The 27071-nt window shown below is 52.5% G+C and overlaps 1 protein-coding gene across 1 annotated transcript in view; it reads right to left on the bottom strand.

Annotated features, from left to right (window-relative positions):
* Positions 1–27071, bottom strand: part of PREX1 (phosphatidylinositol-3,4,5-trisphosphate dependent Rac exchange factor 1) — a 176636-nt gene that overhangs the window by 48676 nt on the left and 100889 nt on the right. The window contains exons 7-13 of the mRNA XM_059132900.1: positions 21565–21698; positions 14484–14602; positions 12457–12606; positions 10220–10367; positions 2699–2799; positions 1253–1356; positions 1010–1059 (exon numbers count right to left, since the gene is read on the bottom strand). Of these exons, the coding sequence (XP_058988883.1) occupies positions 1010–1059; positions 1253–1356; positions 2699–2799; positions 10220–10367; positions 12457–12606; positions 14484–14602; positions 21565–21698 (806 nt within the window). The remainder of the gene's footprint in view (positions 1–1009; positions 1060–1252; positions 1357–2698; positions 2800–10219; positions 10368–12456; positions 12607–14483; positions 14603–21564; positions 21699–27071) is intronic.

Raw genomic sequence — 27071 nt, 5'->3', positions numbered from 1 at the left:
CAGGGAGCCCGACGTGGGGCTCCATCCCAGGACCCCGGGATCACGACCTGAGCTGAAGGCAGATGCTCAACTGACTGAGCCCCCCAGGTGCCCAGGTGTGAGCTATTCTTACGCCCATTTCACAGAGGTAGAATCAGAGGCCAAAGAGGTTAATTACCTTCCAACATTCACGCAACAAACATGCACGGGGGGCTACTCTGCACTCTCCAATACGTACCCATTTATCCATCCGTGAATATTAAAGCAGACCTAAAATCACATTCCTCCATCTCAAGGGTTTGAAAGCCACACATGACTCACAGCTACTGTACTGGACCCCACAGACACGGGGCCTGGCTACCAGTATGGAAAGGGCTCTAGGACAGCAGCGCTCTGGGGGCTGGCCAAGGGTCTGGGGACACAGCAGTGAGCAGACTCCCTGCCCTTGGTGAGTGTACAGTCCAGTGGGGAAGAAAGTCAGCAAATCAATAAGGAATAAATACATAACACGTCAACCACTATCAAGTTTCAAGAAGAAAGGCCAAAGTGAAGTAAGGAGAACAGTGCACACCAGACACGGAGCCTTTGAGAAGTGAGAAGGGGAGGCCCCTTAGATTTGGAGACATTTGAAGGAAGTGAGGTTGTAAATATGCTGATTGATAATGGAAAAGCATTCTAGGCAGAGGGAACAGCAAGTGCAAAGGCCCTGAAGTGGATCTTGTTATCATCCCCATTCCACAGAGCAAAATGTTGAGGCACCAGGAGGCTTAGTAACTCTGCCCAAAGTCACACAGCTGGTCACCAGCAGCTGAGACCCAAACTGGCCTCAGAACGGACACGCTTCACCACCACACTGCAGTGTCTCCCACAGAGTGACTCACTCAGCCCTAAGGACAAACATGAAGGGTAGATGGGACGATTAGCCCATTTGATGGAGAAGGAGACAGGCTCAGAGAGGTTCAGTGACTAGCCCAAGGCCACACAGCTGAGAAGAAGCAGAGGTGAAACTAGAGCCGGGAGAGTAACTTACTTGATTACAGGGGTGTAGAGGCTGTGAAGGCGGCAGTAAAGCCTCACACCCTGAAAGAGAAAAAGGCAGGGTCTGGGATCAGGCCACATCCTTCAGGAGCCTCCAAGTCTGGGCTGCTGGGAGACGTGGCTCCCCACACAGAGCAGGCGGGTGGGGGAGGAGGAAGAGCACAGGCCACTGGGGTGCAGGCCTGCTCTGCAGTGATCGTGGGGTCAGGGCTGTGGGGTCGGGCGGCGTCCCTACCTTGGACATGATGTCCTCCAGCTCACTCCGGGCCTTGTAGGTGCCATCGTCATAACGGAAGCGGTACATCACCTGCTCGTTCTTAAACTGGTGCTTGTCAGACACTGGAGAGACCCAGGGGTCCAGTGAGGACGGGCCCACCGCCCGCGCCCACCCTTCATCGCCCTGCACTCGGCCAGGCTCTGTGCCACACGCGATTTCGCTGAACCCCTCCACCTTCACTCCTCTGCGGAAACCAGGTCTCCCGAGAGGCCCAGAAATGCCCTGACCCAGCCTGCGTTGAGACCCACCTGGCCCAGCACCTCCTTGGTACCTGGTCGCCAAAGCATGTGTTGGGACCGTGGGTGCTGGGGTGTGAGACCACACAGTGGGGATTTATGGTACCCTCTCTATACGATGGCCTTGGGCGCCCTTAGTGCTTCTTTCCAGCCCTCCCCACTGTGGATCCATTAGCAGATCCTGGAGGCTCTGCCTTCAGAACAGTAACAGTCTGACTCTGCGTCCCACCCTGCTCCAAGCCATTGGGTCATCTCCCATCTGGAACATCACAGCCCCCTGCCAGGCCCCCCACTGCTGTCCCTGGCACAAGAGGCCACTGCGGACATGGCGGCCAGAGGGACCCCGCACAGGTCTGAGCCTCAGCATGGCTCCCCTCACCTCGGCACTTGGCAGCAGCTTCCGACTGCGCTCCGAGCAAAAGCCGAAGACCCCACGGTCCCTCGGGCAGTCCTGAACCTCACCCCTTCCACACAATGCTCAGCCCCGTACCCACCCACATCTCCTAGCAGCACCCACGCCGCCTCCCATGGCAGCACCGGCCACCTGGCAGGTCCCAGGACACATGGCTTCCGCTCCTGGGGCAGAGGGTGCTCTGCACCTGCTGGACCCTCGGCCTAGAGCCCCAGTGCTCTCGGCTCCTCGACCTCTCGGGCACCTTCTCAGAGAGGCCGTCCAACCACCCCCTTGCTTTCTCTCCCCACGCCCCCTTGTACAGCACTGAGCGCCATCTGCATACACAGGTTTTACTTCTTTTCTTTACCACCTACCCCCTCTGACTAGAACATCGGCCCCACAAAGACATTTTCTTCTGGCCTGTTCTCTGCTGTGTGCACAGTGCCTGGCTTGTAGGATGCACTCAGTCAATACTGACTGAATGACAAAAACATAAATGGCTCTTGCTCTTTTTTGAAGGAACTTCTTGTGGTGTCCCTGCTTTGCTGGTGTCCCAGGTGAGTATAGGGCTCTCCAGCCCCGTGAACAGATGTAGAAGGGCATCTGCGGCCCAAGACTATGCTGTGCCCGGGACAATGGGGCAGCTACAGAGACGGGTAGCGACAGCCCCTGCGTTAGGGGTAGCGCAGCACTGCTGGGGTCTGACCTGTGCCCCCCTCCAACCCCCTAACCGTACACCCTTCCCCGGCCCACCCAGGCCCAGCCTCCACTCACCATGGTGGATTATACCATTCTCCAACAAGGCCTGGCCCAAGTTCACGCCTTCTTCCGTCTTGCTGATTTCACCAATTTCCAGGAGCCAGGTAACAAACTCACTGCCAGGAACACGAGACACAGTTGAGAGAAACTCGCCAGGTTTGGGAACACAGAGACCAGCATGGGACCAGCTTGGCCCTACCCACTCCTGCGAGGGAGCGCTAGAACGTCCCACAGGAAAGCAAGGCTTGGGAGCCCACAGCCCTGGGGGTTGTGCTGAGACGCTGTGCTTTTCCCTAGGACCAGTGGCAGAGGGGTGGGTGTGACCAGACCCCCAGCCCTGACTCAGGTGCCCTGGATGGGTGCATGGATGGACGGATGGATAAGAGGGAAGGAAGAAGGGTCGATGGGTGGATGGGGGTGGGGGGAGCAAGTTAGGGAGGATGGGCGGATGCACACCTGGGTGGGGAGGTAAGTGAACAGGAAGGTAGATGAATGGATGACCTGATAGACAAATGGGTAGGTAGTTGGAAAGACCAGTGGGCAGGTGGGTGGAGGGGAGAAGAGGGGGGATGGGAAGACACTAAATGGAGAGAGACCCGGGCAGATGGGTTGGGGGACAGATGATGGATGGCAACATGAACGGATGAGCAGAAGGAAAGAAGAAATAGACAGGCAGGAAGAAATAAGAGCCAAAAAAGACGACTGTGGAGAGTCAAGAGAGCTCATGGTGATCAGATCATGTCATTCTCCTCGTCAAACTCTCCAGTGGGGCTTTCCCCTTACTCTCAGAAAAAGACCCAAACTCTGCTTTCACAATGGCAATGCCCCACGTGAGCCGCCATCCTTACCAATCGCATCTCCTCTACCTTTCACTTATGTTTTAGCCATACCCACCATCTTCTGCTTCTTCAAAAAGATCAGACTCCTACCTACCTCGGGGCCTTGGCACTTGCTGTTCCCTCTGCCTGGAAACCCTCTCCCCCAGCCCTTCATGTTAAGTTCTTCCTTCTCACCAAGCACTCCACACAATCCTTACATCTCTTAGTTTTGCTTTCTTTTGAGCACTTATCCTTGTCTGAAATTGTACTGTTACAGATTTCTGTATGTGTTTATCAGCCGTCTGCCCCACCAGAAAGTAACCTCCACGCTGACACGGACTTCTGTTGGTCTGATTCACAGCCCTATCCCCAGACCTAGAGGAGGGCCTAAAGCACAGTAGACCTCAATAATTACTTCTTGAACACATGAAAGAATAAACCATCAAACAAGAAGGAATGTTCTAGGGTTGGCAGGAAGGTCTCTGGGAGAAAGAAAGGCTCACGAGCCCGATGAAATCAGGCAGATCCAACGTGACTACCCAGTGGGGTAGAGGCTCAGCCAGACCCCACCGCCCTGCTCCTGGAGGCGCACTCGGGCTCAGTGCAGAGCTCAGCCCACTCAAAGTCAGCAGGAAAAGGGAGAGCCGGCAACCGGGCTGTTTCCACGGAGGCAATCTGTGTTCAATGAAAGCAGGTGGCAGCTGGCCAGAGCACAGAGCTCTCCTGCTTATCGAAACCAGCTGTCCCGCCTCCAATTACATGGCCAGAGGGGGCAAGACTATTTTTAGCTTCCCGGTGTTTGGCAGAGCAAAGCCTGCCGTGTGGAGGTAGTGGGTGAGCTGAGGCATTCAGAGAGCCCCGGGTGCAGCCCAAGCAGGAGGAGGGAAAGAGGGGCAAGGGAGCCCCAGGTGGGGAAGAGATTGTTCTAGGTCCTCCACTCCCACCCAATTTCATTCTCAAAGTCCCCAAATTCAGAGACAGGGGAAAGCTGCCAGCCGCGGAGGGAGGCAAACAGATGTTGAGCGCCCACTCTTGGAAGCTGGACACTGGGCCTCTGGCTGCCCACCAGCTGTCCCATCGGGGGCCGCCTCTGGCACCGACCGGCAGCCCTGTGGCCAGATGGGGGGCCGGCAGTGTCCCGGTGTCTTCTGCTAGGGGCGGAGGAAGGCAGCCCCAGAGAAGAGCAACTGTGACCCCAAGTTTTGGCCCTAAGCTGAGTCTTAACCCCTTTTAGAGCAACAAGGAAGGTTCGCAGCTTGCTGGGCAATTTGGGCAACACCCTGTTCCTCTCTGGGTCTCAGTATAGCCGTTCTGACAAGTGGTTCACTCAGGGGCCTTCTGGATTCCGCAGGTGAACCTTCACATCATATGAAATCTCAAGGAGGGATCCAGTGTGCAAAACCAGATAAAACTCGTCTGTAATGCAGGGCCCTCGAGCTCTTGCAAAGGAACAGAAGGGTCAGGCTGGAGGCACCAGAGTGGCTCAGTTGGTGAAGCGTCCAACTCTTGATTTCGCCTCCGGTCATGATCACAGGGCTGTGAGATTGAGCCCCGTGACGGGATCTGCACGGGGCATGGACCTGCTGGAGATTCTCCCTCTCCCTTCACCCCTCCCTTCCCCCTCTCACTCTCTTTCTTTCCAAAAAAAAAAAAAAAAAAGGGAGGAGGCGGGGCCAGGTTGAGGCTCGGTGGCACTAGCCAGGGGCACTCCTGAAGATGCCAGCCACCCCACCATACAGCTGGGAAGACTAAAGTATCCTACTTTCCAAGAGAAGCTGGAAATTCAGCACTTCCTGGGGAATCTCCTAATTGCTCCATGTTGGCATATCGTCCAAACTTCCCTGAAAGCCCCGTGGAGCCCCCATAAAACACATGCATGAACTGCACGAGGTCAGTGGGGCACCGTCTGCCTCTGCCGAGGCACAAAGAAGGGTATTCCAGGCAGGGGGGCTCAGCACATACAAAGGCCCTGAGTGAGAAAAAAGGTTAGGAAACCAGCAATCTGCAATCTACCCAACCAGGACGTAGGGTACAATGAGTGGCAAGAGCCAGCCTTTCAGAGATGTAAGTCAGAGCACTGAGCTGGAGACACAGAGAGAGAGAGAGATGGTCAGCCGAGGTTGGTGGGGAGTCTGGGACTCAGGCAAGGGGGCACTGGCTGAGTTTGCATGTGCCCAGCTTCAGCCCTCCTTCCTTCCTGACCCCTAGAATCACTACCACAGGCCAGGCCCAACGCTAGGCACAGGGGATACACAGGTGTCTTTGCCGTCGCCCCAGGACAGTCCCCGGAGCTGAGGCCCAATGTGCCACTGACCACCGGCAGTTCCCTTGTTCTCACCTGTCTCCTCCACGAGGGCAGGACTGGAGGTTTTCTGCCTGTCCCTGTAACTCCACTGCCTAAAGTTGCTTCCTGAAGAACTCCTGTAGAAGCTTCCTGAAGCCATGTCTGACAAATCACGACTAACTGGCTCTTATCCTCGGACACCCTGCACCTGAGCACGCAGGTGGGTGAGACAGTGAGGCCCCTCCCACCTCAGAGCGTCGTAACAGCAGACACCAATCAATGAATGATATCTAACCTCAGACAAAGTGGAAGCCAAAGGCATTCTTCTTCCGGGAAGCCTTCCCTGACTGCCCCTGCCAGTCACACCACTACATTTAACCCCTGAGTTCTCATACCTCTGCCAGTTCCTCCACCAAGAGCCGATGTGATGAGCTCATCCTCCTCGCACCCTTCTGCTTAGACTCTGAACAGCTTCCCAGAGCACGCAGAATAAAACCCAAGCCCCCCACCTCCCTTACCTGCCTGATAGAGCCCCTTGGCCACGCCCTCACTCTAGCCACACTGGCCTGGCTGTTCCTTAATTACTCAAAGCTCGTTCCAGCTGTGGGGCTCTTGCACCTGCTGTTCCCTCTGCCAGGAATGCTGTTCCCCCAGATCTTCTCATGATCAGCTCCTGCTTATTATCTAGAGCTTGGTTAAAACATCATCTCTCCTGCGAAGCTCTCCCTGACCATCCTGGCTGAAACCGCACCCTGTTTCCTCACCTCCTTAACATCAACCTAACTCACTTCTTACAACATCCGCCGGCTGGCGAAAATCCCCTCTGTGCTGTTGTTTGTCTCCTTGTGTGTTTTCCAGCTCCCCCCATGGACAGTCATCTCCACGAGGAAGGGGGCTTGTCTGTCCTGTTCCTGCTGGCACACCATAAGGGCTCAAGAAACACTGAATGAAACACATGGATGCAGGAATGAATCGATTCTGTCTGCCCAACGCCTTGTCCCTCCCATGATGCCTCCACGCAAACACCCAGATTTTATTCCTTGATCTTCTTCGTGAGCTCTGTCTCTGAGCAGGGCAGAAACAGGCCACCCCGACACACATTCCCATCACTCCTGCCAGCACTGTGCCCAGCATGTCACAAGCATTTTTCTCACTGAAGCCTCTGATAATCCTGTGAGGCATATTTGACTATTTCCCATTAACTGGTCCTTTACTGAAGCTCAGAGAGGTTAAGAAACTTGCCCACAGTCACAGAGCTTAAAGGTGGGGGAACCAGGGCTTGTGTCCAAGGCTGACTCAAAGCCCAACCCTCGGAAGTTATAAAGATAAATCAGACATGTTTTGTATTCATGGATTCCCCTTCTCGTAGTGCAGATGGATATGGAGAAAGGAACTACCAAGGAAAAACAAAATGTGCCGAACAGAAATATAAATGGATACATGCAGCAGAGTGTGGTGGGAGAGAGTCCTGGATTCAAATCCCGATCCCCCACTTGTGGCTGGGTGACCTTGTACAGGACCTCTTCCCTCTCTGTGCCTCAATTCTCTTACCCTTACAACGGGGATGATGGCAGTGACCTTCCCCACACCGTTGTATGTGGGTTAAGAGGCAGAGCCATCTGCCAGTGTCTGGAGTGGAGAAAGGGGGATAATTAACGTCTTGGCGGCTACAGGTCTCTTCCACCTGAAGGGACCAAGGATGCTCCTGCAGGAGACTTGGGAGCTGAGCCCTGGCGGGGAAGGAGGAAGGTCACGGGCCCTAGGGCTGGGCAAAGAGCTATGCAGAGAGAAGAGCTTTATTAGAACAATCTTTTGTAGGAAGTCTGGTCCTTAGGGCCCCAATGATTATAAAACAAGCTTCAATCCTGGCCCTGTTTCAAAGAGGCGGTAAAAGAAATCTCCCTAATCCTTCCTGAAGAGACAGAACACTCTGCTGAGACTCTAATCATGGGCAGGTTATCCCATCCGGCTGCACTGAGCTCCCCAAGGGGGTTGGCAGGAGGCGGAGAGGTCGTCTGACCCAGGGTGGAAGTAAGACCCCTTCAGAGAGAAAAACCTCCTTTCTGCCCAGGGATTAAAGACCAGCTGATGGAGACGAGCCAAGCCGCCCCTGCCTCGCCTCCCGCAAGTCTGGGGCCCAGACTTCTCTCCATACACCCTCCCGGAGCTCACAGCTGGGGTGGCAACAGGGCACCCCTGACCCAGGGCAGCCCCCAGCCACTGCTTAGGAGCCCAGCCACCCCCCAAATCTCCTGCCTGCTGCCCCTTCCACCATAAGACCCCAGCTGTGACCAAGGAGCTCAGCCCCAGCTCCACACCTGGTCTCCGAAGAGGCAGGTCAACGCTGGCCCTTGAACGTCCTCTGGGCATTTCCAGCTTCGCTGTCCAAACCTGGCTGCCGCTGGGCCCTGTGTCTGCATCTTTGCCTAGCTTCCAGGATGCCACACTCGCCCCGGGTGCCTCCTGCCTCTTTGCTTGCTCCCTCTTGGGCTCCTTCCTCCCGACACAAGCCCCAAGGTCCAGTACCTGCCTCTGCTCTACCCACATGTCCCCTTGCAGATTTCAGTCTTATGGCTTTAAAAACCATCAAAATGTTCTGATGGCACCTGGGTGGTTCAGTCGGTGAAGCATCGGCCTTCAGCTCAGGTCATGATGATCTTGGGGTCCTGGGATCGAGTCCCACATCAGGCTCCCTATTCAGCAGGGAGTCTGCTTCTCCCTCTCCCTCTGCCTTTCCCCTCAGCTTGTGCTGTCTCTCAAATAAATGAATAAAGCCTTAAAAAAAAAAAATTAGGGGTGCCTGGGTAGTTTAGTGAGTTAAGCCTCTGCCTTCAGCTCAGATCATGATCTCAGGGTCCTAGGATCAAGCCCCACATCGGGCTCTCTGCTCAGCAGGAAGCCTGCTTCCCCCCTCTCTCTGCATACCTCTGTGCCTACTTGTGATCTCTCTCTCTCTCTCTGTCAAATAAAATCTTAAAAAAAAAAAATTAAAATGCCCATATGCCCCGCAATTACTTCTCTAACCCAGTCTTCTCTCCCCAAGTCAAGATCTATAACCAGCTAACAAGTCAACCTCTCCATCCAGGTGTCTAAGAGTCCCAAGGGTACCCGTCCTAGAGGAGCCACCCCCCCCAAAACCTGCTCTTCCATCCGTCTCCTTCCCCTTCACAGCAGTGGCAACTCCAGCCTTCCAAGGGCTCACAATCCTCAACTGTTTTCTCACCCAACCAGCAAATGTGGTCACTTTCAAAATGATCCACAACGCAACCACTTCCCCCACCTTTACCATGGGCGCTGCCTTTGTCCAAATCACCTCTCCCCTGGTCTGAGGCAAGATCAGAACACAGACGCTTATATCCGAGGGCTTTTCAAAGCTTTTGGGAAGTGGATGGGTTATTAGTCAATACGTTCCAAATAAAGTCGCTGCCTCCCAGGCCAACTTCCTTCTCCCCGGCAGAACCACAGGCTCTGTGAGGTTGGCACCCTCTGCGTCCACCACCGCGTTGAGCTCAAGGCAGGGCGGCCCAAAGCCTGGCAATTTTGGTGAGACTGTGAATCTGTCTCTGGGTTTAAGACACACCAGTGCTCTGACCCCTTTGATCCTTGGTTATAAAATGGGGGCAAGGGGAGAAATGTTTTATTATTGGGAAGGAATGTATTTCCCAGAGACGTCGGAGGCCCTCAAATCCTGAAAGCTTCCAGGAGCCTCCCCCCGTTGCCCTCACACCCAGGCAGGACGGTCTCACGGGACACCAGCCCTGCTCACGCCCTGGTCTCAGACTTCCAGTCTCCAGGCCTGCGAGGCAGTTAGTTTCTGTTGGGCTGCTCAGTGTGCAATGCGTGGTGACAGCAGCCCGCGCGGACTGATGCCAAGACCCACGTCTGCTCTGCGGCGCTTCCGGCAACTCCCACGTGCCCTCCCTGTGTTCAGAACCTCTTTGCTTGTGCTGTCTATAGGGGGTCCTGTTGTGAGTGTGGGGGCAGCGTCCCAATCCATGGCGGGCCACCCATCAGGACTGTGTGAAATCAATGCCACCATCTGGCTTCACATCATTTCTTAGAAGAAACAAATAACACGCAAAGGACAAGACAGAATAGAAAACAGAACAGAAAAGACACAAATACTTTCAGAGCATGCCCAGCATGGTAAGTTCTGTGAAACTGGCTTCAGTCATATGCTACAGGATGTGTGCACCGGTGACAGCATAAAATGTACATTCTGCGGCGAATTTGGAAGGAAACATTTGAAAGACCCGATATGGGGCCCCCACTAATCCTTCTTGGCTCCTGAGGTCTGTTAAATGAGGACTCGGGGTGCTTTAGTGGCTCTGCCCCCCAGGGCTCCTGGGGAAGAGCCAGGCAGGCATACTCTGGCACACCGGCTGCCTGGGACCAACGCGAGAGCCCCACGGAGGCCCAGCTGGGACCACTCACTTGCCGAGGAAGCACTTGGGGACGGTGCTCAGTTTTCTCCGACGGTCCTTGATCAAGTTCACCTTCTTGTTCATCATCATGTGGTAAAGCTTCTCTCCCTTCTCCGCAATCATGACGTAGGCGTCCCGCTCCATGCCCAGCTTCAGGCCTACGGAGGGAGCACAGTCAGCACCCAGGCAAGCATCAGCCCTGGGGAGCAGAGGGGGGCAGGCCCGCAGTTCCTGGAAGCCCCCACCGGGGTCACGTACAGAGCCCTCATAGAGTGCCAGCCCCTGCTCCAGGCACCTGCCAGTGACTCCCTGCACAACCTTGTAGGAGCGGCTGGTTCCCCCATTTCACAGACGGCAAAGCCGAGGCCCAGAGAGGTTAAGTTCCAGGGTAACAGGCAGTCAAGCTCATTCAACCCTTCAACATGAGCGTGGGTTTCCAAATTCAGAGGTTATCAGAAAGCCTACTGAGTTCTTCCTTCCAACCAGGGATAAAAATTTGCCCATTTCTTTAGACAACAAACAGAGAACCCTGACTCGATTCCTGGCTACGTTTTCTGCTTGGACCCTGTCCGCTCCTGACAACAGCAATGACAAATAACAAGAGAAAATGCTGGAAGCACCTACTATGTGCCCCTTAATCCTCAAGAAACCTGTGGAACCCCCTTCACAAATAAAGAAATGGAGGCCCAGAGGAATGAAGCTATCTAAGTTCACCCAACTAGAAGTGGCAGAACCAGGATTTCAACCCAGAAAGTTTGGCTCCACATCTGTGCTCATGATCCACGCACCACCCCCTGGAAACCCAGCCCTGAGGTCACAGTTTGGACAACACCCGATTCTAAGGACTGAGGCCCACTGAGGCCACACCTTCCTTGTGACCACATATACCCTACGTGGACCACAGGCCCCCATTCTAACCACAGAGACACGGATCAGCCACACCCAGGCCAGTCCACACCCCTGAACCCCACCCCCCAGCCTGGGCACACACCCAGCCCCGACCAGTTTCAGAGCTCACAAGCTTGCCGACCAGGGGCCAGTTTCAGTAGCTTGGCTTAAAGCCACCTGCATCATTTTTCATACAAAATTTAAAATCAAGAAATATCACCTGAAAACTTAAAATCTAGCTTCTCTAAAGAAAAGGAAAAACAAGGGATCCAGCCCTGCAGGGCCCATAGTCCTGAGAGATGGCGGTGACTTGCTCACAGATGGATGTGGCGGGGAAAGGGAAGTGGGCAGATTTGGTGGAAGTAAAGGGACTCCATATACTGGATCTGGGGAGTAGGCAGAAATCAGGGATGGGACCAAGAGTCGCAAACTGAGGCATCAGGCAAAGGGAGGAACAAGGTACTAAGATGGGGAACTTCCAGCTTTGGTGGGGGGAGATGGTGGAAATTAGGAGTTCTGGTTAGACAGGGAAAGTGTGAGGATCCTATGACACACCCAAGTAGAAGGCTGCAGATACAGAAATAACTGTGCCTCTGTTTCCTCCTTTGCAAAGGTGGGGGGGGGGGGTGGGTAGGCAGGGTTTTTAGGATCACGTGTCAAATTTACCAAGCATGGTCAAATCCAAACTGCATTTAGCACCATTACAACCCTGTGCAGTAGGAACTTTTATCCCTATTTATCAGACGGCATCACTGAGATCTGGGAAACTGAAGTAATTTACCCCCAGACATAGCACATATCCCTTTTCCCAGACCTCTGCACAACAACCCAGGTCCCTACCATACCCAGCCCCGCATGACTTATGCAAGGGCCTCCGGGGAGCCTGGGCCCAGAGAGATCTGGGACCACAGTTAGTAAGCAACCCCCAAGGAGCCTCCTCCCAGAGGCAGACTCCGAGCCTTAAGCACAAAGAAGCCCACCTGAAGGTAACAGACCGGTGGGGGAGAGAGAGGCAGGGAGGGAATGTCTCAGCTACCAGCCCACAAGGGTGAAGGGTACCAAGAACCAGGGTGACCAACCATATGACCCCTGACCCTTGGGCAAGTCCCTTCCACTGGGTCTTAGTCACCCCATCTATTAAATGGGCACTACCAGATGCCCTCAGGTGACCCAAGATACCACCAAGTTCTAAGTCCCAAAGCTCTCTGCCCCTTTAGTGACCCGCGTCCTGTAGCCTAGGCCCCTTCCCTGGACACAGTCCTCCCTCGGCAGAAGTGACCAGCCTAGCGGAAGCCATACACACCCCAGGATCCCAGGACAGCCCCCCAGAGCTGGAGGCCCAGGAGAGGGCATACTCACTCTCGCGCTGCTCCCGCTCACGGATGATGGCGTCCAGCCACTTCTGCTTCTCCTCCGCGGTCTTGGCCATGCAGACGAACCACTTGTTTTTGGCCGTGTTGTGTATCTTCCAGCCGTTGGTGACAGTGTAGCCATTGCTGTGGTAATCCGCTGGCAGAGGCAGAAGGCAAAGGTGGGTCAGCCCAGACTCAGCCTACAACTCTGAACATTCCCCACTACTCGCTTGAAAGTAAGGTCATGGGATCAGCACATCTCACTCCAGAAAAACAGGGGGCAGGGCCATCAGCAGGATCAGGGTCTGAGAGCTGAACTCGCAACTCCTCAAACACTCACTCCCTCTCCTCTCTATTCTCTGCGAAGAACAGAAGATCTGCAAACAAAGACACCCCCCGCCCCGCCACACACACACACACCAATTACAGGGGCTTCAGGACCCCACAGTCTGGGTACAAATGCAGGAGTCCTGGAGCCTGGGAATACATCCCAGCCTCCCTGCCCATCTCATCCGGACACTGGGGCTACTTAAAACTAGTGCAAGGCCAACAATGCCAAGTTCAGGGCCCTTACACACCACTGGCTGGGATGGGGACTGGCCAACCTCTTTGAAAACGGGCTGTCGTTTTCCAGGAAAGTGGAAGCTGTCCATACCCTAAATCCAAGGAGGGGTCCATAGGTTTTGTGACACTGCCGAAGAAGTCTATGTCTCAAAACCACTTAGGAACTTCTGCCCTCGCCAAGCTCAAGGGCACATACACAAAGAGGTTCACACAAGACTGCTCACTGCCTCACCGTTCATAATAGCCAACAGCAGAAATGACCCAAATGTCTATCACCAACAGCAGAATAAGAGCATTACACAGCAGAGGGAACCAACACCCTGCAGACCCCTCCAGGCAGAAGCATAAAGCCAGATGCAAAAGAACACACAGTATCTTACAACCCTTTAAATAGATTCATAAAACAATATCTATGTAACTACATGTATATATTTAGACCCACTTAGTATGCATATAATGATATACCTATTTAAAGAAAGTTTTGAAACAAATTTTCATTAGAATGTTTACTAATGCAGGGGCACTTGGGTGGCTCAGTGGGTTAGGCCTCTGCCTTCAGCTCAGGTCATGATCTCGGGGTCCTGGAATCGAGCCCCACATCTGGCTCTCTGCTTGGTAGGAGCCTGCTTCCCCTTCTCTGCCTGCCTCTCTGCCTACTTGTGATCTCTCTGTCAAATAAATAAATAAATCTTAAAAAAAAAAAAAAAGATGTTTACTAATGCATACTTGGGAGAGAAAAATGTTTTTTAAATCAGTGGTTTTTTTTGTTTGTTTGTTTTTTGTTTTTTGTTTTTTTAAAGATTTTATTTATTTATTTGACAGAGAGAAATCACAAGTAGATGGAGAGGCAGGCAGAGAGAGAGAAAGGGAAGCAGGCTCTCCGCTGAGCAGAGAGCCCGATGCGGGACTCGATCCCAGGACTCTGAGATCATGACCTGAGCCGAAGGCAGCGGCTTAACCCACTGAGCCACCCAGGCGCCAGAGAAAAATGTTTTTTAAAAAAAAGCAAGAAAATGGTCATCACACAATTTGGACAGTTACTTTGGGGGGCAGGAGGTGCTGTGGCCAAAGAGGGGTCTATGAGGAGCTCTCGGGGTGCATGCAGCATTCTACTTACTGACTTAATTGAATGATGACAACCAAGGTGTTCACTCGATGTGCATATGTTTTAGATACTTCTCTTAGGGAGGTTACATTTCAAATAAAAGAAAAAACCAAGAGGCATCTGGATGGCTCAGTCAGTTAAACACCAGACTCTAGATTTCCGCTCAGGTTATGATTTCAGGGTCATGAGATCAAGCCCCACAAGGGGCTCCAAGCCCAGCACGTAAGCCTGTTACGATTGTCTCTCTCCCTGTGCCCCTCCCAACCGCTAAAAAAGAAAAGAAGAGAAAAGAAAAAACTGAAACAGAGACTGTGCCACGGAGCAGGTGGGGCGGGGGTCAGGTGGGCCTTGGGGCAAGGGCCTACCTGTCCCGTCTTCCACATTCTCCACCTCCATGACCTCAGTGTTGATTCGACCCCTGAAGATGTAGAGGGAGCCATTGATGGACTTGGTCCTCTTGGTGGATTTCTTGCTCCCGGTGACCCTGAAAGACAGGGGCGCATCAACAACCCCTATGTCTCACCTAACGGGACTCGGAAGAGCAAAGGCAAGCAGAGCAGTAATCTGGAAGGGCACCCGGAGATGGCAGGAGCGTGGGTTTTCGGCTGGTGGCTGGGTGACTTCAACAAGTCTCTTCCCCATTCCAAGGTACAGTTCCTCCATTTGGAAAATAGGCCTTGCTGACCTCACAGAGCCACAGCTAACAGTTAACTTTGATGAGAAACTAACCAGAAGCAGCAGAAGTTCATTCCTCTTGGCGATAAGGTCGGTAGGGGCTCTCAGAGTGTCTAACAGGGGGTACCGACTCAAATCAGACCAGAGAAGAAGCGTGCCCGAAGTAGGCAGTCCACGCAACCATCCACATCCCCCTGCCCACCACTCATGCCCTCACCCAGGTCAATCAGCCACTCGCTCAGTCACTCAACAAACATCTGACCAGTCCTTCCTATGGAGAGGATGCCAAGTTGGGGCCAAAAGGAGTCACGCAACCACGCATTCAACAAGTACTTCCAAGAACACCCACTGAGTGCCAGGCACTGTGCTAGGTGCTGGGTCTGCAACGGTGAACAAAAACAGTCTCAGAACTCATTGTCCAATACGAGGGGGGAGGCAGCACAGAGACAGACGCTACGCAGAGAAGTCAAAGCCAAGTTACGTCAGGATTGCTAAATGTGTGGTTAAAATAAAGCAAAGAATGAAGTCTGAGGGCTTGAAGGCCACTCTGGGGTAGGAGCAGGCCCCTCTGCTCCTCCAAGTGGGTCATGTTCTCAGATCTGTTTGCCTGACGTGCACCTGTCACTGAAATTGGGCAAACTGTGTATTGTATGTGAGGACATACGAATGTTGGAAAGAGAGCTGTCTCTGAAAATTAAGTGACTATTCTGGAAAGACCTGATAAAGGTAAGTTGCTTTTGTGTTCAGAGTGAATTTATTCTTGGGTGCCTGGGTGGCTCAGTTGGTTAAGCGTCTGCCTTCTGCTCAGGTTCCTGGGATCAAGTTCCACATGGGGCCCCAAGGTCCGCTTCTCCCTCTGCCTCTGCCTCTCTCTCTCTCTGCCTCTCATGAATAAATAAATAAATAGAATCTTTTTTTAAAAAAGATTTTTAAAAAAGGGTGAACTTATCCTCAAAGAAGATGCCTCAAGCTCTTGATGAAAAGAATGTTGTAGAAAGGGACGCCTGGGTCGCTCAGTTGGTTAAGCAGCTGCCTTTGGCTCGGGTCATGATCCCAGCGTCCTGGGATCGAGTCCCACATCGGGCTCCTTGCTCTGCGGGGAGCCTGCTTCTCCCTCTGACTCTGCCTTCCACTCTGTCTGCCTGTGCTCGCTCTCATTCTCTCTCTCTGACAAATAAATAAATAAAATCTTTAAAAAAAAAAAAAAGAATGTTGTAAAAATGCAATATATATGCTTTTAATTAAAATATTGAAAGTTTGTAAAAACAACTGTAATAAAGCAAGACGATGGTTAGGGAGGGTGGGGACATGATTTTAACTGGGAGAGTTGGTCAAGGGAGGCCTCCCTGAAGAGGTGGCTTTGGAGCAAAGACCCTGGAAAGGTGAGGGAGGAACCTAGGAGGGTTTCTGAGGAGGAACATTCCAGGCAGAGGACACGAGCCCCATGCCATGCTGCAAGGAGCCACGAGCTGGCTGCGGCTGAAGGTGAGTGGGCGAGGGCGAGTGTGGGCAAGGGGTCAGAGAGGCCACCCGGGCCAGATCCTACGGGATCCTGTGCACCATGGTAAAGATGGACTCCTCCTGCCCGTATGAGGTGGGGGCCGCAGAGAGTCTGAGCAGCGCAAGAACACGATCTGATCTAGGTTATAAAGGACTCCCTGTGGCGGAGAAGGGACTGCAGGCAGAGCCAGCAGAAAGTAGGGGGAACTAGAAGCCACTGAGCAGAGCAATGGTTTGCACCCGCCTGCCCAGAACTACCTACTCGGGTACATGTGTATACAAGCTTCTCTGAACTTTTCATGAAAGTATAAAATCCACACAGGAAAAAAAATACCCAAAGAAAGATGTGGCTCATTTAACTTTCATAGAGTGAGCACACCTCTACTCTCACTGTAAACACCCCGAAAGCCCCCCACTGTGTCCCCTTCCCAGTCACTAACCCCCTGCCCTGTTCCTCCTCATCCCCCCCTCAACAGTGACAGCTCTCCTGACCTATGACCCCACAGCTTCGCTCTGCCTGTTTTGTAACTTCACATACATGGAATGACCACGGGTGATGGTGACGGGTATGTCGGTTGCTTCCTGTTTGGCACGGCCGTGACTGTCTTTGCGTGTGTCTTATGAAGAACACATGTGCACATCTCTACAGGGGATCGACCTAGGGGCTGAACTGCTGAGTTACAAGGGATCCACGTGATTGCCTTTCCCGGAGAATGCCAAGATGTTTCCCAAAGGAGCTGCACCATTTCTCCCTGTCCCTGGTAGAGTAGCAACGTTCCAGTGGTTTCCCATCCTCTGTAGCTAATTTCCGTGTTGGCCATTCAGGTGGGCACAGAGTAGTGGCTCATTAAACATTCCATTTGCATGTCCCTGATGAGTAATGAGGCTGAGCACCTTTTCATGTTTACTGGCCATTTAGTCCTGTGGGCCATGGGCTTTTGTGAAAGGACTGCCCCTAGAGCATTTTTCTGTTGGGTTATCTTTTTCTTAATGTTTTCTAGCAAGAGTTAGCAAATGTTTTCTGAAGAGGGCCACATAGAGAGTAAACATTTTCAGTTTTGGGGGCTCCGTGTCTCTGTGTCAACTACTCTACTCTGCCCTTAATGCAGGAAAGCATCCACGGACAACACCAAAACAAATGGGCATGCCGTGTACCAATAAATCTTTATTTATAAAAAGGGACAGAGTGCCAAATTTGGCTTCTAGAACTTCTTGATACATTCTGGATGTGAATCCCCTGTCAGTTATATGGATCGCAAAGATCCCTAATCCCTAGCTGACTTTTTACTCTTGTCACAGTGTCTTTTGATGAGCAGTTCTCAATTTTAACATAATCTGATGAATCCATTTTTCCTTTAGAATGGCACTTTTTGTCCTACTTAAGAAATCTTTGCTTACCGCCAGATTGTGAAGATAGTCTCCTATGCCTTCTCCTAGAAACCTGATGGCTTTACCCCACACATTTAAATCTATGATCCATCTGAAGTTGGCTTTTTATGCATTGTATGAGCTGATAGTCAAGACTCATTTCCCCCATGGGATACCAAATGAACCAAGCATCATTTATTGAACTGCATTGGCACCTCTGTTGAAATTCAAGTGATCACTTTCATGGGGGTCTACTGCTGAACTAGTTCTTCTAGTCCACTAAACTCTTTGGTTTGGCACCAATACGACGTTGTCTTAATCACTTCAGCTGCGAGTAAGCCGGGCTTCCAGAAGCACGAGGTCCCCAGCTTTGCCCTTTTTCAAAACGGTGGAGGCCATGTTCGTGTTTCCAGGTAAATTTTACAACCACTGACACATACATACACGAAAACTTCCTCCTGGAGTTCTTATTGGAATGACACTGAAGTTCTGGCCAAAGTTTGGGGACAGAATGGAAAGGACTTGCTGAAGAAGTGGGTGTGGGGTGAGGGAGGTCAGCATCAAGGTCAACCAAAGTGCCCTTTACTCCGAATGAGGAAGACTCAGAGGAGAATGTCTGGGACAGGAGCTGTGAGGAAAATGAAGAGTCTAGCTTGAGGCCCGACTGAAGTTTGAGTGGGGTGTGAGAGCCCCCAGAGGAAGACAGAGAGGGGCAATTCTTCTCCTTTCCACACATGTGCCAGGCCTTATTCTAACCAATTTCCATGTTGTATCATACTTCATCTATAAGAACTATCCTTTTGGATAGGGACTACTTTTATCCCCATTTAACAGACAGGAAAACAGAGACACAAAAAGCTGATGTAACTTGCCCAAGGCCGCTTGGCCAGTGAGTGGCAGGGTCTCAGTGTCCCTAAGTACTGCGACCTCTAAGACACAAACAAGCACTCGAGGTATTAGAGACGGAGCTTGTCATGGGTTCTCTTCTTGGGGGTCTCGGTTTCCCATTCCAAAGAATGGGGAGGTGGGCTACTAGAACACTCCTTCCGCTTCTGATATCCAAGGAGCCTCTACTTTCAAATTGGGCCAGAAACACTCTGAGTCAGAGACCTTCCCTGACCCGTGTGCCGGATGGGCGGTGCCCCGCATGACCCAGGCAAAGACAAACCAGTCGGCAGACACCTAGCAGTGACAGGCATTTCCTGTGACCACATCAGTCAGGCCGGCAGCCCCATCCACCCTTGCCCAATCCCTCTGGGATGTCCCGTCTTGGAACCCGGCCCCCTGGCTCCCCATCCCGAGACGAGAACACTGGCCACCAGCCACGTTCCCTCAGGAGACAGATGTGCCCTTTTCCTCCAGCCGGCCTGGCTCACGCACAGAACTGGCGTGGAGAATGGCCTTCAAAGAGCTCACGGCAGCCCCAGGGCCAGCCCCAGAAGGCCCACATGGAATCCCGCAGCGGCAGCATCCCCGGCCGCTACTGCTCCAACAGGTGTGACCACACTGACGGAGGAAGGGCCAGCGGCCGACAGATGAGCAAAGCCAGCCGGAGCTGGAGCCGCTCACACATGCCTGAAGGGACATTCTGTTTTCTACAGCCCCTGGTGTTCTGAGAAAAGTGCCTGCTTCAGACAGCTCCGGGCGGCTGGCAGTGGGGGGCAGAGGACTCCCAGGATGTGCCCAGCGAGAACAGGCAGGGAGCAAGGAGGAAGGAAAAATGGGATGTTCGTGGGAAGGGGGGGCGGCTAGAGGGGACACGAGACAGACGCAGAGAGGCCTAACAGAATGGGCAGGAATAAAGCATCAAATAAGGAAGATGGGAGAAGAAGGAGGCCAAGGCCTTCAACCAGAAGGACCAAACCCAGAACAGGGAAGAAGGGCAGAGGCGGGATGGGGCTCGTGGCTGAAGCGCCTACTGCGTGCCTGGGACTGCACCTGTGCGTGAACAGGAACCCAACACGGATGGAGGCAGGTTAGCAGCAAGGGGATAGCAGCTAACCCTGACTTTGTGAGCTTTAACTACGTACCGGGCGCGCCTAACACCTCTGCTCCCCACAGTCGCTCTGAGAGGCATGTGATCACCTGATTCTGCACAGAAGGGAATGGAGGAAAGCAAGGCAAAGTCAGAGCTAGAGAAGTGCGACCAGGGATTGAACTGTAAGGAGCCTGGCTATTCATCAAACTCTACAGTAAGAAGGGGTTTATCATCCCTCTTCTACAGAAGAGAAAACTGAGGCTCAGAGAGGTCAGGCTGGAAGAGAAAGAAGAGCTCCCCCCAGACACGCAAGGAACGCCATCATTCATCCCGTGAAAAGGTTCCTCATGACAACCTGAAGAGGCTAGCAGAAACAGATAAGGAAAAGGAGGCTCAGGGACAGTACGTGACGTGCCAGGAGCCCAGAGGAAGGTGGAGGCAATGCTGACAGTAGGCTCCGGGGTCTGGACCTCCCCTCAGCCTTAGCTTTTCCTAGATAAAGGAGTAAAGATGTCTCTGGAAAGTCACTGTTTCAGCCCTAAAATAAAGTAACAGGAAAGAAGATTCAAAAGGGCTTCTTCAGAAAACTGAAAAGACAGGGATCTCTCAGTCTACTACCCACCCAGCCACACCAGCCAGCGAGCCATCCAGCCAGCCACCCAGCCAGCCACTCGTTCCGTTCCCCTACGCCTCTCCCAAGTCTCCCTCTCTCCAACCATCCCCCCACCCATCCACCCATGTGGTCATTCAATACCCAACCCTCCATCCCAGAATCCAATCACCCCAACAACCACCAATCAACCAACCATCTATCCATCCATCCACCCAACTGATCTTCTATCTACTATTTTATGACCATTTTACGACCATCCCTCCCCCAACCCATTCATTTAAATATCATACATGAAGGCCCCAACTCACCATTACATCTGAACACACCTCTGCCAGCTCATCGCATCTCCATCTGCTTCTCCAACTACCAAACACCCAGACATTCGCCCAATTTTCTGTCCATGCCTCCAGCCAGCCGTCTCCTACACCCCCAACCACCCACCCACTTGCTCCTTCATCTACTCACTCGTCCATCGGCAAATCGGTTCACACATCCGTCCATAATCGTCCCCGGCCCTTTCCATCCACCATCCACTCACCCTCCGAGCCCCGCCGATGCACCCATGCCTTCTCCCATCTGCCCACACATCCCAACATGCACACTCACAGTCAGGCACGCGTCTGTACGTGTCTACCACCCGCCCACCTGTCCATCCACTTCCTTGACTCTACAAACTAGGAAGCTCCAGGGAAAAATACAAAGGTGACAAAGATACTATCCTTTTCCCCCAAAAAGCTTAACATGAGAGAGCCCTGTGCCCTTCAGTCCCCCACCTTTGGATCTCAGAATCAGAGGATGTTAGTGTCACAAAGAATCCCCAAATTCTATGACTATCTAGATCCACACTGTCCAATACAGCCGCTGTGGCTGCTGAGAACTTCAGACGGAGCTAGGATGACGTGAGATGTGCTGAAAGTGTAAGATAGGCACCAGATTTTGAAGACTTCGCGTACAAAGAAAACGCAAAATACCTTCCTAATGATTTTCAAAAATCGACTGTACATTGGTTGTTGACATTAAATAACATTTACAGATACACTGGAAAAAATAAAATACATTATTGAAATTCATGTTGACTGTTTCTTTTTGATTTTTTTTAATGTGGCTGCTAGAAAATGTTAAATAACACGTGAGGCTCGCATTATATTTCTATTAGGCAGTGGTGATCCCCTGAACCCCTCAACTCAGACGAGAAAAGGGAGGCCAAGAGAGGGAAGTGACAAGCCTAAGGTGTCACTGTGAGAGACAGTCAAGGTCCTGCAGAATCCCTGCCTCCAGGCCCACCTGGGCAGCCCCAGCCCCAGCAACTCACCTGGATTTCCGCTTGCAGTAGACAAGGAGGTTGTCAAAGAGGAAGAAGGCCCTCTCCTGGATGTTGCCCGCGGAGATTTTTAACAAAGTCCCTTGCAGGAGGAGCTGGGTGCAGATGTCTGTGAGGTTGGAGCCCTGGGAGAGTGACAAGGGGAGAGGGAATGAGTTGGCAAATCCAGGAGAGCACTCGGGGATATCCCCTTCCTTCCCAGACACAAAACCTACCACTGCCTCACTTGCCCCCCAAAACCTAAACACGCCACTGCAGGAAATCTGTCAGCAGACAGAAAAATCCCAACAATCTCATCAGTGGCTTCTGCCCACTGAGCACGCTGGAACCATGCCGGGAGGAGCACAAGAGGAAGCCCATGTCATAGAAGAGAAAGCTGGGCTCGGGGAGGGGAAATGACCCACCCAGCCCAAGCTGGCATCCGGTTTTATTTTGGCTGGGTTCTTGCTTGGGATTTGGGGTTTTTCATGTTTGTTTTGTTTTTGCCTACCCTTCCTCATTTATGTCTTGACTTGTGAAGGTATCACCACTACTAGAATGCCATTTCCATAAGCACGGAAGCGTTATGGAGCATGATCAAGCATTTGCCACGGTCTCCCCAGCCCCTGTCACCCTCTAGGGGCACACAGCAGGTGCTCGGTAAATGCCTGTAGAGCGGGAGATAAATACAGTGTGCACACCATCAGGGCAGGATTCTTGGAGCAGCTCCTCTAGCTACAGCCATGAACACAGATGGAAACAGTTCTCAAACTCCAGGGGGCCATCCGTGCTAAGTGACGGGGGCAGCCAGGATGCTCGCCAGCCGTGGAGTTATCTGAATCTCAGTGATGTTCCCACTGAGGGGGTCAGGAAAGGCTCCAGGGGGACCCGACCGCACAGGTCTGTCTGGAGCTCAAGGAGGACCAAGGTGGGGCGCAGAGCTCTCCAAGTGCTACAGGAGAGGAGGCTGGAAACACACCGAGGAGGGCCCTGGATGCCAGCAGGGCAGGCTCCTCCCCTGTGGCGGGAGCAGAGTTCAGCTGGCTCTCAGCCATCCAACCAGAGACTCCATTTCCCAGCATCCCTTGTGCCCGTGTGGTCACGTGATTGACACATGGCCCATGAGCCCCATTTCTACACTTTATTTCCTTGAAAGAAAACAGTTTCCTCTCCTCTCTCTCCCTTCCCTCTTGTCACAGGCTGGACGCCAGCTGGAGTGGTGGCATACATTGTAGCAGACAGTGGAGCAAGAAGCTGGAAGGAACCTGGGGCTGGAGGGAGCCGTCACGCCCTCCCCGCCAGCCTGTTCTGCTACTGAGAAATCAACTTCTCCTCATTTATGCCATCCTCTCTCTTTTTAGCAGCCAAGGATGTAATCAAAGCCACACATCAGGATTAGCACCGAGCCCAGCAACAGACGGACAATGGAGTACCTCTGACACTTAGGCCCCAGGGACACTACACAAAAGAGGGGTTCAGGGAAGCTCGTTTGACCTGCAGATGACAGAGGAGGAAGAATGACACGTGAAATGAACTTGAGAGAGGGAGGGAGAAGTGTGCACAAAGTCTCCTTCCCCAAACATGAGACACCCAGAACCAAAGAGGAGTTCATACCCCAATGACGGATGCTGACTCAGTTATTTCTGAGACCCAGGAAGGGGAACTGGTTCTAGAAATGCAGAAATCGGGCTTTCTGCTAACTGCCCACTGCAGTCTCCCCTGTTTTAGGCTGTGTCCCCTGAACACAGCAAACTCATTACCCAAAAATGCCAGAGATGCCTCTGGGGCCCAGCTGGGGTCCTGGGAAACCTGCTCTTTGTGGTCAAGGGCTAGCAGCCTCGGGCAGGAGCGTGCATCCGTTAACAGAAATCACAGCATAGATGCCCATATGCTGCGGCCAGGGACCAGACTCCACACACAGCCACCAGCCAGGGAGTGAGCCCGCTGCACCAGGGCTCAGGGCTCTTGTGACAAGGAGCCCCATGGACCCCCAGTATCTTCGCCAGCAGGGTGAGCGTGACTCTTGGGGTGATGAGGCTCTAACCATGGCCCATGGGCCCGGCTCGGGGCAGAAGCCATTCAGCAGCGCCTAGAGGCCGCCTGCTTCCCCACCTGGTTCCCTCACCTCACTCATGCCTACCGCTCCAGTCTGCTAGCCTCCAAAGGGGGACTTTAGCCACTTAAACGTGGATCTGGCACCTGGCCTGGCTGCAGGGCCCCAAACCCTGACGTCACGTTGGACTACACCTGACCTGTCAATGTCCAGGGACCACAGAGATCAGCGAACCCAGCCTGGGAAGCTGCCCCTCCAGCCTTAGCCAAAGACCACCGAGCAAATACACGTGAACTGCCAAGGACATGGCATGGGGATGTCCCGTCCGCCCCAGCCCTGCTGAGAAGCCCGGCTGGCTCGGTCTCCCTAGAATCCTTGAACCTGGGTCCAGGGTAATCTAGGATCAGACACACAGGGAAGAGGCTGAGCACCACGGTGTCCACCAGCCAGGGCTAGAGACTTGCGGACAGCGCAGACTCCCTCGAACTGGAGCATTAACACGGAGAGGGGACAGGAAAAGCTCACCACATGCCCCCATGGTTCTAAGTATTTTACACCAATCCAGTTCATCCTTACAACAGCTCTCATTTTACAGACAAAGAAACTGAAGCACAGAGCAGAGAAGTGACTTGTTCAAGGTCACACAGCTGGTCAGTGAGCGAGCTGGGATGTGAACCCAGACAGGATGGTGTCCCTCTCCCACCTGGGGGCAGGGAAGAGATGGCTGCCCCTTAGAAGGTAACCTGACAGGGACGCCTGGGTGACTCAGTTGGTTAAGCTGCTGCCTTCAGCTCAGGTCATGATCCCAGCGTCCTGGGATCAAGTCCCACATCGGGCTCCTTGCTCGGCAGGGAGCCTGCTTCTCCCTCTGCCTCTGCCTGCCATTCTGTCTGCCTGTGCTCGCTCTCTCTCTCTCTCTCTCTGATAAATAAGTAAAATCTTTAAAAAAAATATATATAAAAAAAAAAAAGAAGAAGAAGAAGGTAACCTGACAACCTGAAGGGCTTTTTAATGAGACAACTGGTCTAGAGCAGGGGTCTCCAAAAGGGAGAGACCACAGCCCCCTGGAGCACAAGGCATCCCAGGAAGGGTGGAAGGGCCTATGACAACTTCTCTCTCTCTCTCTCTCTCTCTCTCTCTTTTTTTAATAACAATTTTATGCTTCCTCGCTCCTGTTTCCTTCTGTCCCCTCGTGGGTGTGGGCAACTGACGATCTCTCAAACCAGCATTTCCAGAGCCAGTGAGACGAGTATGTCCCATTTCGTTCTTATTAAGAACATGTATTTTTTTTTTATTACTGTGAGTTTCACACAGAAGTCTGTGGAGCTTGCTTCCTGAGTGTCCCTCTGCAGGAGGGTCAGCCCACACTGGGCATGAGCTGTAGCTAAAGCTGCATGATGCTTTCTCATCTTAAAAAAAAAAAAAAAAAAAAAAGTAAGAGTGAAACCCTGCTCTGCGGCCACAGCTCCTCTCAGAGTTTATAGAGCATTTACTCCAAGCCAGGGAGGCAGCCTATTTCCGAGCGCTGAGCATGCGTTCCCTCCCGAATCCTCAAGGCACCCAAGAAGGAGGGCTGACTTCCCCAGACTTTTCAGATGGGGAAACTGAGGATGAAGAACCCCTCCCCGCAAAGGGAGCTGGCTCGTTCACTCACTTCCGAGGTATTGCGACATCCTGCTATTTCCTTCCCCTCGATAAAGTGGATTTATGGCCCCACTTATCTGGTTTTAAGTAAACCAGTCTCCCAACTAAAAAGGACAAGCGGCTTAGGAAGGATGGGGGCGGGGGAGGAGGCAGCAATCGGAGATCAGACTCCTGATGCAAGCCCAAGCCCACAGCCACTAAGCAGCCAAGGAAGAGACCCTCCCTCCTCCCACAATGAGACTCTTGCCAGCCATATTCCAAGAGCTAGAGATGGCACCATCTAAACAGACCGGCGAGAGGTCAGATGGCAAGATCAGTAATTACCAGGAAGATTATCAGAAGCAAGGATCTGTAACCACCGCCATTCACCACAAACTACATGCAACTCACACTGTCCCCCAAGGTTGTAACTACAGAACAGGAGACACTACAAGTAGCTTCACTGTCACCAGGATTGTTTCCAGCTATGACACATTATTTTTACAACTCGCCTTAAGGATCAAACTGCATTTAAAAACCTTTCTCCAGGGGCACCTGGCTGGCTCAGAGGAGTGTGTGACTCTTGATCTCGGGGCTGTGAGTTCAAGCTCCACACGGGGAGTAGAGATGACTTCAATAAATACACTTTCAGAAGAAAACTTTCTACTGCAGAGAAAACCATTTTACTTTTTCCAACAAGCATTCATACTCCAGTTTTCACTTTATCCTCAGAATGACACCAGGACAGGGGCACCTGGGTGGCTCCGTCGGTGAAGCATCTGCCTTCGGCTCACGTCATGATCTCAGGATCCTGGGATGGAGTCCCACATGGGGCTCCTTGCTCAGCAGAGAGCCTACTTCTCCCTCTGCCGCTCCCCCTGCTTGTGCATTCTTTCTCTCTCTGACAAATAAATAAAATAAAATCTTAAAAAAAAAAAAAAAAGAATAGGAGATACCTTCAAGAGATATTATTACTCAGATTAAACAACCAAGGCAAATGGAGGCCAAGAGAGCGGGACAAACTTGCCTGAGGCAGGGCCGACTGTCAGTTACAGGGCTGGACCTCCAGACCAAGTCACTGTGCCTCAGTTTCCTCAGCTGTCCAATGGGGATCATAAGAGCACCCGTCCCTTTGTCCTGGAGACATGTAACAGGGGCTCAATCATTGCCAGCAATTCTTATTCTGGCACAGTGTACCTCCTACAGCACCCAGTACAGTGACCGAAATCAGGGTCACTCTCCAACTGTAGGTTTTTCAGGGTCTAAAAGGGCCCCCCAAAGATCCTTAGTTCTTATTTCCCGAGGCTCTTCCCAGAAGTAAGCATCTAGAAAACACTTCTGCTTCAGCTGCCAAAGGGCTTGCTCAATCCTCTTCTCCACAGGGGCCCATGGGAGCGATTTCTTTCTCAGCTGGTTTCCAGGAAACTCTGTGTCTCCCAGAAGAACTGCTCTGTCTTCCTTTTTTGAAAATAAATATCGAGTAACTTATGTCTCCTGCTCTCCTCACTTTGGCTGCCAGGAAGCTCAAAGCCCAAACAGGCTTAAACACATCCTTCATTCTGTTTGCTCTTTAGGTAAGCATGGCTGAAAGTGGCCGTGCGACCCACTGGTCAGTGAGATGAAAGGGGAAGTCTTCAGGGTTTCTGGGTAAGGTTTTCCTCCACTGAGGAGAAGAGCTCCCTCGCATGCCCTGGCCACGCCTCTGTCTCCCGCTATTCTGGAACACAAAGTGATGCCTGGAGCTCCTGCTCTCATGGGACCAGGCGGGGGAGGCCAAGAGGTCCTCAAGAGACAAAGGGGAAGCTCTGACATCCTAGGGCTGACATGAGTCCTGAGACAACAC

The sequence above is a fragment of the Mustela lutreola genome, chromosome 9, assembly GCF_030435805.1.
Source record: "Mustela lutreola isolate mMusLut2 chromosome 9, mMusLut2.pri, whole genome shotgun sequence".
NCBI classification, from domain to species: domain Eukaryota; kingdom Metazoa; phylum Chordata; class Mammalia; order Carnivora; family Mustelidae; genus Mustela; species Mustela lutreola.
Note: the sequence above shows the minus strand (reverse complement) of the source record. Positions and strands in the feature narration are given on the sequence as shown.